This window comes from Megascapheus bottae, chromosome 17 (genome assembly GCF_031878675.1).
Source record: "Megascapheus bottae isolate mThoBot1 chromosome 17, mThoBot2.hap1, whole genome shotgun sequence".
NCBI classification, from domain to species: Eukaryota; Metazoa; Chordata; class Mammalia; order Rodentia; family Geomyidae; genus Megascapheus; species Megascapheus bottae.
The window spans coordinates 20,382,440-20,395,623 of NC_143525.1; the positions used below are offsets into that span (position 1 = coordinate 20,382,440).

General features: G+C 42.8%; 2 protein-coding genes across 4 annotated transcripts in view; one reads left to right on the plus strand and one right to left on the minus strand.

Annotated features, from left to right (window-relative positions):
- The window catches only part of Nbr1 (NBR1 autophagy cargo receptor), a 33,922-nt gene extending 27,677 nt beyond the window's left edge, over positions 1-6,245 (minus strand). The window contains exon 1 of one of the 2 annotated variants that reach the window (XM_090350185.1): positions 5,748-6,245. The gene's annotated coding sequence lies outside the window, so the exon portion shown is untranslated. The remainder of the gene's footprint in view (positions 1-5,747) is intronic. The other variant, XM_090350184.1, reaches the window with a different exon arrangement.
- A 375-nt stretch (positions 6,246-6,620) lies between these two features.
- Brca1 (BRCA1 DNA repair associated) overlaps positions 6,621-13,184 on the plus strand; it is a 72,818-nt gene continuing 66,254 nt past the window's right edge. For both annotated transcript variants that reach the window (XM_090350186.1, XM_090350187.1), the window contains exons 1-2: positions 6,621-6,836; positions 8,081-8,175. In XM_090350186.1, the coding sequence (XP_090206312.1) occupies positions 8,096-8,175 (80 nt within the window). In that variant the 5' untranslated portion in view covers positions 6,621-6,836; positions 8,081-8,095. The remainder of the gene's footprint in view (positions 6,837-8,080; positions 8,176-13,184) is intronic.

The window sequence follows — 13,184 nt, forward strand, 5'->3', positions numbered from 1 at the left end:
GCTAGTGCTCTACCATTTGAATCACAGCTTTGCTTCCAGACTTTTTGGTAGTTAATTGGAGATAAGAGTCTCAAGGGCTTTTCTGCCTGGGAGGGCTTTGAATTGTGACTCTCACAAAAGTGAGCCACTGTGGCTGGGAGTTTGGCCTAGTGGTAGAGTACTTGCCTAGCATGCATGAAGAATCAGATTTGATTCCTCAGGACCACATACATAGCAAAAAGCTGGAAGTGGTGCTGTGGCTCAAGTGATATAGTTCTAGCCTTGAGAAAGCCCAAAGACAGTGCTCAGGCCCTGAGCTCAAGGCCCAAGACTGGCAAAACAAAAACAAAACAAAAGTGAGTCACTGGCACCTCCTTACAAATGACTTATTTATTGTTGTTGTTTAGCCAGTTCTGGGGCTTGAACTTAGCATAGGCATTGTCCTTGGGCTTTCTCAAAGCTAGGGCTCTATGACTTGAGCTACAGCACCACTTTGGCCTTTTCTGTGTATGTGGTATGAGGAATTGAACCCAGGGATTTCTGGATGCTAGATAAGCACTCTACCAGTAGGCCATGCTCCTGGCCCAGGAATTGCTTTTTTTGTGTATGTGAGTCAGGGGGCTTGAATTGGCTTTGGTGCTGTCCTTGAGCTCTTCAGCTCAAGGCTACCATCCTACCCTTGAGCCAAGCCCCACTTTCCATTTTTCTAAAGGTTAATTGTATCAAGTCTTATTAAGAGTCTCAGGTTCTTTTGTGCCTGGGCTGGCTTTGAACCTTGATCCTCAGATCTGTCTTCTGAGTAGCTAGGATTACAGGCAGGAGCCACCGTGCCTGGCTTAGGAATTGCTTTTTCTAAGAAAAACATTTGTGCTCAAAGTATGCCAAGTGATTTGTATAGTTGTTGTTCTGACATTTTTGGGGCTTAATTCGAAATAGGAGACTCTCATAGGTTTCCTTGCCTGAGATGGCTTTGAACAACCATCCTAAGATTTCAGCTTTCTTAGTATCTAGGATTATAGGCATGAGCCACCAGCATCTGGATCAGTTTTACAGTTTTGCTTTTACTACATTTTATAGAACTGGTTAGTCACCTGGGTGGCAGGAGCTCATAAATGTGATCTTAGCTACTCAGGAGGCTGAGACTGACTTTCCAGCCCAGGCAGGAAAGTCTGTGAAACTCTTATCTCCAATAAAGTGCTCAGAAAAAGCCAGAACTAGCATTGTGGCTCACTTAGTAGGTTAGTCTTGAGCAAAAGAAGCTCAGGTCTGGCTGGGAGTTTGGCCTAGTGGTAGAGTGCTTGCCTAGTATGCATGAAGACATGGGTTTGATTCCTAGGTACCACATACATAGGAAAAAAGTTGGAACTGATGCCCTGGCTCAAGTGGTAGAGCTCTAGCCTTGAGTAAAGTCCAAGGACAGTGCTCAGGCCCTGAGTTAAAGCCCTACAACTGGGGGAAAAAAAAAAAGCTCAGGCCTGGGGTGTGGAGCCCAACCCCCCTCCTCACCCCCAAAGAATTTGCTTAAAAGTATTCATGTCTTTATAAAAATATAACCAACAGGGGATTCTAGCTGGACACAGTAGCACATACCTGTAACATTGGTACTCAGGAAACAGAAGCAAGAGGACTTTGAGTTCTAGGTTAGCATAAGCTACACTGAGTTTTCTTTTCTTGTTTTTTGTTTTTGTGGGTCATGGGGCTTGAACTCTGGGCCTGGGCATTGTCCCTGAGTTCTTCAGCTCAAGGCTACCACCCTAACCCTGAGCCCACGCTGACCTTTGAGCTTCAGCCTCACTTCTCATTTTTCTAGTGGTAACTGGAGATAAGAGTCTCACCTTCTTTAGTGTCTTTAGTACCTGGGCTGGCTTTGAACCTCAATCCTCAGATCTTAGCCCCCTGAGTAGCTAGGATTACAGGTGTGAGCCACGGGACCCAGCTTTACACAGTGAGTTTTCTAGGCTACTACAGTGACAGCCTTTTTCCAATGACATAAGTTAGAAGCATGGCCTAGCTGTAGAACGCCTGACTAGGAAGTATGAGGCTGTAAGTTCAAATCTCAGTACCAACCCTCCCCACCAAAAAAAAAAACCCCACAACAACAATAAAAACAGTAAAACAAAGCAAAAAGCTAAAATATATTTGTTGAGGGAAAATTAAAAGTTACATTATAGTAATGATAATATCTGTCCCCGCGCATCTTATCAGCTAGCTTCCACAATTTCCAATTCAGGGCAAATTTCATTGTAATACTCCTTTCTTCATATATATATATATATAAATAATATATTATCTATTATACTATATATTATACTATAGTGTGTGTGCTGGGGAAAGAACCTAACACCTGAGGCATGCCAAGGCATGTTGCTCAATCACTGAGCCACCATCTCTAGCCTCCAAGACATTTATAAATGTATAATTAAAAGACAGATTAAAAAATATAATAGTATACCATGGCTCTGCACCTGTGCTTTGTCTATAATCCTACCTACTTAGGAGGTTGAGAACTGAGGGCTGAGGTTTACAGCCATTGAGGTAGTCAATTTCAATAAACTTTTATCTCCAATTAACCAACAAAAGCTAGAATTCAAGAGCTCAAGGCCAGAGACCCTGAATATCCAAGTCCTAGTACTAGCACAATAAAATACAAAAACTAAAGTCTACTAAGGTTAAATTTTTTTTTTTTTTTTTTTGTGGAAGGGGAAATGTATGTTTCCTGGATTTTGAACCCAGTGCCTCAAGCTTTCAGATAGGTGTTCTATCACTCTGAGCCATGCTTTGGGATTTATTCATTATTCATATTGTGTCAGTCTTGGGTGCTGTCCCTGGGCTTTTTTTTTTACACAAGGCTAGCACTCTACCACTTGAGCTACAGTGCCACATCCAGCCTTTTCTGTTTATGTGGTACTGAGGTATCGAACCCAGGGCTTCATGCATGCTAGGCAATCACTTTACCACTGAGTTCCCAGACTTTCCTGCCCGGGCTTGCTCTGAATTGATCCTTAGAGCTTAGGTTCCAAAGTAGCTAGGATTATAGGTATGAGCCACCACCACACTTATTTTTAATTAAAGTTTTTGTTTACCAATCAGTTCTATCTGTTAACATAACTTATAATAAAAATTTCAGCTCTTACACATGCACAAAAGTTGTATTTTAGTATTGGAGCTTGAACTCATGACTTGACACTGGCTGGGTACTCAACTGCTTGAGCCACAGCGCAATACCTTTTCACCTTTTTCGTTGTTTTATTTTGGTGACAGAGGCTCATTACTGCCTAGGGCAATCTGGGAATCTAATTTGCACTTCCCTCTTCAGCTGGGATGACAAATGTGTCACTGTGCTCAGCTTTTTGTTAAGATACAGTCACATGAACTGTTTAGCTCAGGCAGACCAGGAACCTTAATCTTTTGAATCTCAGCCTTACATCACAGTTGGAATGATTTGGTTTAGAGTGGGGCATGTTTTGTTTTGTTTTTGCAGTCCTGGGGCTTGAACTCAGGGCCTGAGCACCATCCTTGGGCTTTCCTCAAGGTCAAGGCTCTACCACTTGAGCCACAGCAAAACTTCCGGCTTTTTTTTCTGTGTATGTGGTAAAGAGAAATCAAACCCAGGTCTTTGTGTATGCTAGACAAGCACTCTACCACTAGGCCAAACTCCCCGCCCCTGGGGTGGGGTTTTTAAGAATTTTTTTACTCAGGAATGACTTTGATCTCTGCTTCCAGCGTAAGGTAGGATTACAGAACTGAGGTAGATACCTCACCACCTTTTTTAAAAAATCTGTAGCCACAGAAAGCCCATTTTGCTCCAGGGTCTGGATATGAGATGAATAGGATTAAGTTTCTAGTGTTATGGGGCATGAACTCAAGGAACGGGAAGATAAGCTCCAGATATATTTCTGGCACAGTATTAACTATGTAACTATGGGCAAGTCAATAAATCTCTCAGCTTTAGTTAAGATGAATAACTCTGCCTCTTTCACAATGTTATTGAAAGGGTAAAAAAAAAAATGGATGAGGAAACTGGGAGTGTAGCCCATTGGTAACAGGGTGCCAGAGTGTAAAAAGCTATGGGGTTCAATTCTCAGCCACATACACAGTGTATAAGTTTTTTAAAATCATTATTGTAATCTAAAAATTATAACAAACCAGTCCTTAAGACCTTAAAATACAGAGGGGCACTGGTGGCTCAAGCCTATAATTCTACCTGCTCAGGAGGCTGAGATGTGAGGATCTTGGTTCAAAAATCAGCCAAGGAGACGCTTATCTCCAATTAACCACCAGAAAACTAGTAGAGTTGTGGCTTAAAGTAGCAGAATGTTATCCTTGAGCAAAAAAGCTGGGAGATAGAGCCCAGGCCTTGAGTTCAAGCTGTACTACAAAAGAAACAATAACAAAAACTTAAAATAGTTTTAAATAGTCTACAGCACAATGAATATAACTGAGACTGTCATTTTAAGGACCTGAATTCTCATGGATGTTGATTTTTTTTCCCCATTCTTTGTCTTCACCTAAAGTTCACTGCCAAAATAAGACGGTCTCTAGAAACCAATCCTGCTGCTATCCTTGATTCACATAAAATGCAATTTTTGGAATCCTAAAATCTTGCCACCACCACCCTGCCCCTGGGGAAATTGGGGGGAAAAAAATCAAACAAGTGACTGACTCAGTCTGCTAACAGCAAACATTCTGAAATAGATTATGTTCTAACTTCAAGAAACTTCCACATTTTTGGGTCCGAAAGGAAACTAATCTTCCTTTTTTCCCCGTCAAATTACCCAAATGGAAATTAGTTTAGATACTTTGGAGTTCATCCAGCTGGCTTGCCGATGAGAGAAAACAGGAAGTGGGAAGTTCTAGCTTAGCTGGACCACATCCAAGTCTTCATAAAGAACTGCTTATCTCTGTTGGGCTTACATATAAAAATCTGCCTCGCTTTTGGCTTCCATGTGGAAATTCAGCAACAGTATTAATCTTGAATTTGTGGGAAACATCAAAGTTATAGACCCATCTGTTCCTAGGTTTAGTCAGCAGCTAAGCCTTTAGCAGTTAGTTACAGCGGTTGTTTTAAGTTCATGCTCCTGACTCACCTTCACTTAGCATAAATCAGCTTTTAGGCTTGGAACTTGGGCTATATTGAGACAGTATAAGCATTCTGGCCTTTAAAAACGGGTGATCTGGAGCCTGGAGTGTAATTCAGGTGGTAGAATGTCAGGCCCTCCTCTACATTCAATCCCTGTACCAGAGGGGAGAGGGGAGGAGGAGGATGGATAGGGAGAGTGTGACCTGAAAGCTGGATATCTGACAAAATGGAAAACCGAGGCCTTCCCAACATCAAAATTTGGTGCCAGGCCAAGATCTCTTTAAGATGGTCTGAAAACGAGGAGGTTGTGTCATGTCCCCCAGTTGCCATTTCCTAGCACTGCATCCCCGAGACAGTGTCACAACCCCCTTAAGACTCATTTTCTTTGCCGAGGCCCTCTTTCTGTCCCGAGGCATCTTGACCTTCTCCCATCAGAAGCCAGAGGTTCTGAGCCACTGCCTTTCCAACCCTCTCGTGTTATCCACCCCCACAGGCCCTCACCACTTGAACAGTTTTTGTTTTCGTTTTTTTTAAATCTGGTCACTGAAAGATCGGCTTCCCTAAACAGGAAAAAAGTCACCCTTCTTTGTAAGATTCCTCCCTTTAACTCCCCCCACCCCACCCCCACCCCGGAATCCTAGAAGAACGACCAAACCCCACCTGTGGGTAACCGCGGCAACTTCCTTACCAGCTTCCCGCCCCCGGGGGGCGCCTGCCTAAGGCCAGTGCAAGGACCGTTCGCTGCCACTTCTGCTGCTATCCCTGCGGGGCGAATCTAACATGGCGGAGAGAGACGGGACCTAGTCCCCTGTTTCTCAGAGCTTCCGACAAGATGATTGGTTCTTACCACACGTCCCTCAAAGCCAGCACCGCGTTGATTGGTTGAAGCTGCGTTGGAGGGGGCGGGGCAGAGGCAATCTGAGCCGTACAACAATAACAAACACCAGAGCCGAGGGGGTGGAACTTCATCCAGTGCGCAGACGTGGGCCGGGGCGGGTTTCCCTTTCCCAGATGACGGGACGCCCTCGGCCTTCTCTTAGGTCACTGGCCGTTGGAGGACTGGATGGGAATTGTAGGGTTTTCAGGTTCTCTAGCCGCTGTTCTGCTCGCAAGATACGAAAACACAACACTCCATAGGTGTAGTCGCGCATAACCCGGAGGAAGTCTCCAGGAGAGTCGTGCCCACTTCCAGTGTCGGAAGCTCGCGTCCATAAGACCAGCCGTTCCTTCGCAGTGTCTGCCGGAAATCTGAGATTGACACACACACACATTCTTTTATTAATCCAAACTTTCCAAATGCAGCGGAAAGGCCTGTTTGGGTGGCTGCTTTTTGTACTACTTGAGCGATTCCGTCCAATAGTTGGCTGTGCTAGGCCTCAACCGGAAGAGCTGGGGCGAGGGGGCGGGTGCTTAAGAGGAAACGCAGAATGACGTACCTTCAGTCTCTTTTTGATCACGTCATGGATAGTCAGAAGGCGCGGCCAATCACGAGCGCCGAAAGGCTGGGCTTTTTTTTTTTTAACTCCGCCCTTCCGCCAACGTGTGCTTGATCCAGTGTTCCTAGAGGCTGTTGTTTAACGGCTGAGCTGCTGGTTTCCGTGGCGACCGAAAGCGCGGGAATTACAGATAAATTGTTATTGCGACTGCGCAACGCAGTGATTCTTCGGAGACGTTGTGGGCCGAGGACGTTCCGAAGGCTCAGTTAACTGGGCCTCCTGGACCCTGGAAGCCTGGATATTTTTCTCTGGGCAAAGGTGGAAGAGCCAAGAGCCCTAGGGTAGGGAGTTTGGCCCAAAGGTAACCCCCGGCGACAAACAGGAAAGTTGGTGTTGGGAGGGCTGTCTTCTGAAGGAGGCTGCGGAGGGTCGGGGGTGGGGTTGGGACCTGAGGGGTCTGAGAGGTTTATGTGACACAAATCCCTGGGGAGAGTTAGTTTGTGGCTCAGAATGAGTTCTGGGGATAAGAGAGGGGATACAGGTGTTACCTCTAAGCGGACGCCACGAGGAAGAAGGGGGAGGGGATGTCTATGGCAAGAGAAGCCGACCAGACTTTGCGAAAAAGAACTCTTGAGAAGACCTGGATCTGTTTACTCAAGAGGCTGAGATCGGAGGATCAAGGTTCAATGCCAGCCCCGGCACAAAAGGACTTGAGACTTATCTCCAATTAACCTCTAGAATACGGGAAGTGCGGCTTTGGTTCAAGGGTAGGGTGGTAGCCTTGAGCGGAGGAGCTCAGGGATAGCGCCCAGGCCAAGTTCAAGCCCCATGACCTTCCCCCCACCCCACCTCTAGAAAGAAAGAGAGGAAGAAAGAAAGAGTTGGATCTAAGCCAGGTGCTGGGGGCTTATGCCTGTAATTCTAGCTCAGGAGGCTGAGAACTGAGGATGGTGGTTCCAAACCAACCCGGGCATTATAGGATGTGAGACCCTTATCCTCGTTTACCACCTGCCAGCAAGTGGAGGGCAACCCTTGAACTAGAGGATCTCAGGAACACCACCCAGGCCCCGAGCTCAAGCTCCAGGACCTGCACACACACAAATGGACTTATAAACGTTTTTCAAAAGGGACTAGAAGGAAGTATTGGAGAAGGGCGATTGTAGTAACAGATGCTTCTGGAGAGATGTTTGTGTGTGTGTGTGTGTGTGTATCCAGCGATCAGGTGGGCTTAAGCTATTGGGAAACCAGTGGAGAAGGGTAAAGAGAGAAGGTCTGGGAGTTGTTGGCTGGTGATTTGATAGTTAATTGAAGAAAAGAGTTTCATGGACTTTATTGGGTGAACTGGCTTCCAATCTTGGTTCTCAAATCCCCAGCCTCCTAAGTAGCTAGGATAATAGGTGTGTGCCATGAAGCTCCTGGCTAGAATTTTCTTTTTTAAAATGATATCGTCAGTTCTGAGGTTGGTGTAATTCTAAAGAACTCCAATCTTAAATTTCTCTTATTTAGGAATAGTAGATAACCTACTGTACTTGAAGACCTTTTAAAGTAGTTTATTTACATGTACTTTAAAATTTATGTTTTAAAGTTGGAACAGAAAGAAATGGATTCATCTTCAGCTCGAGTTGAAGAAGTACAACATGTCCTTAGTGCTATGCAGAAAATCCTAGAGTGTCCAATATGGTAAGTCAACACTATAATCGATTTATTTGGGATTCCTACTTATAAGACTATTGTTGAAAAAAATGAGTAGAATTTTCCTTACATATGAAGGAGAAAAATATACAGTAAATCTTAACCTTAGACTGCTAAAATTTTAAGCAAAGCGCTCTTTCTTTTACTTTTTTTTTTCCTTTTTGCCAGTCTTGGGGCTTAAGCTTGGGGCCTTAGCACTGTCCTTTGTCCTTGGGCTTTCTCAAAGCTAGAGCTCTACCATAGACAAGCCCACTTCTGGCTTTTTCTATGTATGTGGTACTGAGGAATCAAATCTGGGACTTTGTGCATGCTAGGCAAGCACTCTACCATGAGGCCAAAATCCCAGCCCCAGCAAAGGGCTTTAAAATACTCCTTTTTCTTCACTCTCCTTCCTTTCTCTCATCCTTCTTAGCACACAGCTCCTTTTCCAGTCCACAAAATGTCTAGATTGGGACAGAAGTCTGATTTAGATCAAGTGGCATTTAGGCTTTTCTTGCAATTCTGAAACTGGCTTGACTCAGGCACTGGTGGTTCACACTTCCAAATTCTAGCTACTCACGAGGCTGAAGTCTGATGACCACGGTTTGAAGCAAGCCAATCTGGGCAATAAAGTCAGTGAGATTCTTAGCTCCAATTAAGCACCAGAAAAGCTGGAAGTGGAGAGCTGACTCAAGGGAGAGAGAGAGAGTACTTTCCTTTTGCAGAAAATGCTCAGAAACAGCACCCAGGCACACTGATTTCAAGTTTGGAGGACCAACATCCCCCAAAACATAGAAAACTCTTGGGGATTACATTGTATGTGTGTCTCCCAGTATTGGGCTTAACTTGGATCCTCTTGCTCTGACTCAGCTTTTTCCATTCATAGGTGATGCTCTCTCTACCACTTGAGCCACATCTTTACTTTTAGCTTTTTGCTAGTTATTTGGAGCCAGTCTGCCTAGACTGGCTTTGAGCCACAATCTGCAGATCTCAGCCTATTGAGTAGCTAGGATTATAGGCATGAGCTACCACTGAACAGCCTGGGGATTCATTTTATGTGTAATTTGTAAAAAATGTATTTAAAAACATACTTCAGGATTAGGGCTATGGTTCAAGTAGTAGGGCACTTAACTTGCCTAGCCTGTGTTTAGGCCCTGAGTTTAATCCACAGCACAATGAATGAATGAACAAATGACAAATGAGAAGGGAGTCCATAGTACAATGACAGTTAAAAATCCCCAATTAAGCCAAATAAGTCGGGCATAGTGGCTCATGCCTGTAATCCTAGCTACTCTGGAGGCTGAGATCTGAGGATCATGATTTAAAGTCAGCCCTGACACTAAAGAACCGAGACTCTTACTACCAATTAATCACTAGAAAACAGGAAGTAGGGCTGTGCTTCAAGGGGCAGGATGGTAGCCTTGAGCTCTAGAGCCCAGGGACAGCTCCCAGGCCCAGAGTTCAAGCCCCATGGCCCACAGAAAACAAAAACAAAGCAAATAGGGGCTGGGAGTTTGGCCTAATGATAGAGCTCTAGCCTTGAGAAAGCCCAAGGACAGACAGTATTCATGCTCTGAGTTCAAACCCTAGGACTGGCAAAAAAAAAAAAAGGAGCCCCAAATAATTATTAGATGATCTCTGCAATTTCTTTAAAATCTACAAAATAAATGGAAATCCATATGTGAGACTATCTTGGTGAAAAGCAGAAAGGAACATTAGCATTAGTGCCTTTTTTTTCTCCACCTCTGTTTTCCAATTTGTAACATACATAACTCTAAAATGTTCTTCAAACATGTGCCATATTCTTTTCTATTTCTGAGCTGCTAGGTTTCCTGTTCCTTCTGCCTAGATGTTCTTACACTAATAAGTATATCCTTTTAAAATCTTGATTCATATACTACCCTTCAAAGAGACCTCTTAGATAATACTATTTTCAGCTGCAATACTCCTTAGGATCCATATGTCCCTTTTCTACTCTAGTATTCTTTGTTACATTTGTTACTATCTGACTTAGACAATTTGTTCATTCTTTTTCCTCCATCCCCACAGAATATAAACTTAATGCAGGTAGAAGTTTTTGTTACCTTTAGTACCTAGAACATAGTAACCACTTAATATACTAAATTAATGGTAAACTCAATTGTTTCTTTTATAGTTTCTCTTACAGCTTATTTATTATTCATTGAACCCAAGGCCTCTTGCATGCTAAGTATGTGCTTAATATGAAATTACACCCAGCCCTATTTTTGTTTTAATATGATGATGGTTATTACTTGGTAACATTTGAAAAATAGCCTGTGAAGAGTATAAATTCAAATAAATTTGCCTTTGTGCTTTGTGAAAGTTGTTTTTCACATAGTCAAGTTACTAAGATGAAGGAATATGCAAATTGTGTTCTCAGAGATACAAAATTTATAAGTAACCATCTTTTCTCCATCCCTAACATTTCAGCTAAACAAAAACAAAAGAACTAAAGGAGATTTATAGCCTAATTTATGAAAATCAGAACCAGGGAAGCAGAAAATAACACTGTAGGAAAAAATTGCTTTTGAAAAGTACAAGATTTACTGAAAATAATTATTAAAAGTGATCAAAAAGTCTTCTATATTATGGCATTTGGGTCCATTTATCTTACATTCCCATGAGACACTGCCATAAAATTGTAATGTTCTTTCTCATTCTCGAAAATTAAACTATTAATTAAAAAACTTGAAACTTAAAGATGTAAAAATGAAAGCCACGTTTTTTGTTTTTGGGGTTTTTTTTTTTTTTGGTTTTCAATCAACCGTTGATTTAATATCTTGCATTCCTATTTTCTTTTTCTTTCTTTGAGACAGTTGTCTCAAATCTTTAATCAACTCCAGCCAAGTGTTGGGCTTTAGACTAGCTTTTTCTTTCTCTCTCTTTATTTTAGTCAGTCCTAGAGCTTGAACTCTGAGTCTAGGCACTGTGCCTGGGCTTTTAGTGCTCAAGGCTAGCTCCCTGCTATCTGAGCCACACCTTCATTTCCAGCTTTTTATAGTAATTGGAGATAAGTCTCACAGATTTTCATGCCTTGGTTGGCTTTTAACCTTAATCCTCACATATCAGTCTCCTGAGTAGCAAGTATTACTGGTTTGAGTCACCACTGCCCAGCTTCCATGAGTCACTTGTTTTTTTTTTTTCAGTCATAGGTCTTGAACTCTGAGCTTGGGAGCTTTCCTTGAGCTGCTCTGCACAAGCCTAGCCATCAACCACTTTGAGCCTCAGCTCCATTTCTGATTTTATGGTAGTTAACTGGAGATTAGAGTTTCACAGACTTTTCTGCCTGGGCTGACTAAACAAAGATCCACAGATCTCAACCTTTTTAGTAGTTAGGATTACAAGTGTGAGCCACAAATGCCCAGTTCTTTAGTCACTTTTATAGTAAATATTTACTCTCACTAGTACATAAAGAAGGGAAATTATAATTTATTTTATTCTTTTCATTTCTGTTCTATTTTGAAGCTCTTCCTTCAACAGTCATTACCTTTTTATTTTGTGTGTATGTATGCTGATCATGGGGTTTGAACTTAGGGGCATGAGTAGCTAGGATTACAGTAGTGAGCCACCAGTGCCAGATACCTCTTTACATATTATAGTTTCAATCTGTTCAAGGTTTGTGTTTACAATGTGTTTGTATAGCTTAGATTATAATTACCATACTGAAATATAATTATTTCGGAATTGAGTCAGTGGTGAGAAAGAAAACCATCTGGCATCTGAGTTAAATCCAATTTCTCTTTTGCTAAGAATTTCTTTGATCTGTAGCATGGCTCCGAAATAATGATTTAATCACAAATTGGAGTTCTTTTTGTTGGGATTGTTTTTATTCTCACAATAACTCCAGAAGACTGCCAGGTGGGAGACAGAAGAAAGCTGAAGAATGCTTAGCCTGAATAGGTACTTTGCTAATAAAAAAGACTTGGTAGTGGAAATTCAAAGTGTTTTTCTTTCCATTGCCCTGTGCTGCGTCAGAAATCCCATGATTATAAGAGTTGTATTACCAAACCCTTTACAACAAGGGTATTGTTCCCCGCTTTTCTTGTGATCCTTTTTTAAGCAGTTGAGCATGTAATGAACAAAACAGCATTCCTTTCACACTGCCAAGTTACCTCTTCTTTGATATCCTCCCTGGACTTTTTGACCCAAAATCTGTTTCTGAAGCTCACATTCAAAACACACTCATGAGCCTTCTCTCTCCCTCTCTCTCTCTCTTTGTGTGTATATGTATATGCTGGTCCTGAGACTTGAGCTCAGAGCGTTGGGCACTGTCTCTGAGCTTTTCTGCTCAAGAATAACACTCTACTACTTTACCCAGAGCTCTACTTCTGGCTTTTTTGTGGTTAACTGATGATGAGAATCTCATGGACTTTGCCTGGGCTGCTTCAAACTGCAGTCTTCAGCTCTCAACCTCCTCAGCATTAGGTTTACAGGCCTAAACCAGCAGTGCTTATTTTTTATTTTTTTGTGGGTTAGGCTTGAACTCCGCCTGGGCGCCGTCTCTGAGCTCTTTAGCTCAAGGCTACAGCCCTACCCTTGAGCCAAGCTCCACTTCCCAATTTTCTATAGGTTAGTTGGAGATAAAAGTCTCAGGTCCTTTTTGTGCCTGGACTGGCTTTGAACCTTGATCCTTAGATCTCAGCCTCCCATAGCTAGGATTACAGGTGTGAGCCACCGCCTGGCCTTTTTTTTTTTTGCCAGTCCTGGAGCTTGACCTCAGGGCCTAAGCACTGTCCTTGGACTTTCTCAAGGCTAGAGCTCTACCACTTGAGCCACAGCACCACTTCAGGCTTTTTCTATGTATGTGGTATTAAGGAATCTAACCCGGCTCTTTGTGCATGCTAGGCAAGCACTCTACCACTAGGCCAAACTCCCGTGCCCTCCCCTCCCCCCGTTTTTTCCTTCTATTTATCACATCCAAAATATTTACTCAGTGAAGACAAACTTTCTTGTGTGTGTGTTTTTCAATTTATTCTTGTTTTAGAGGTGATACACAG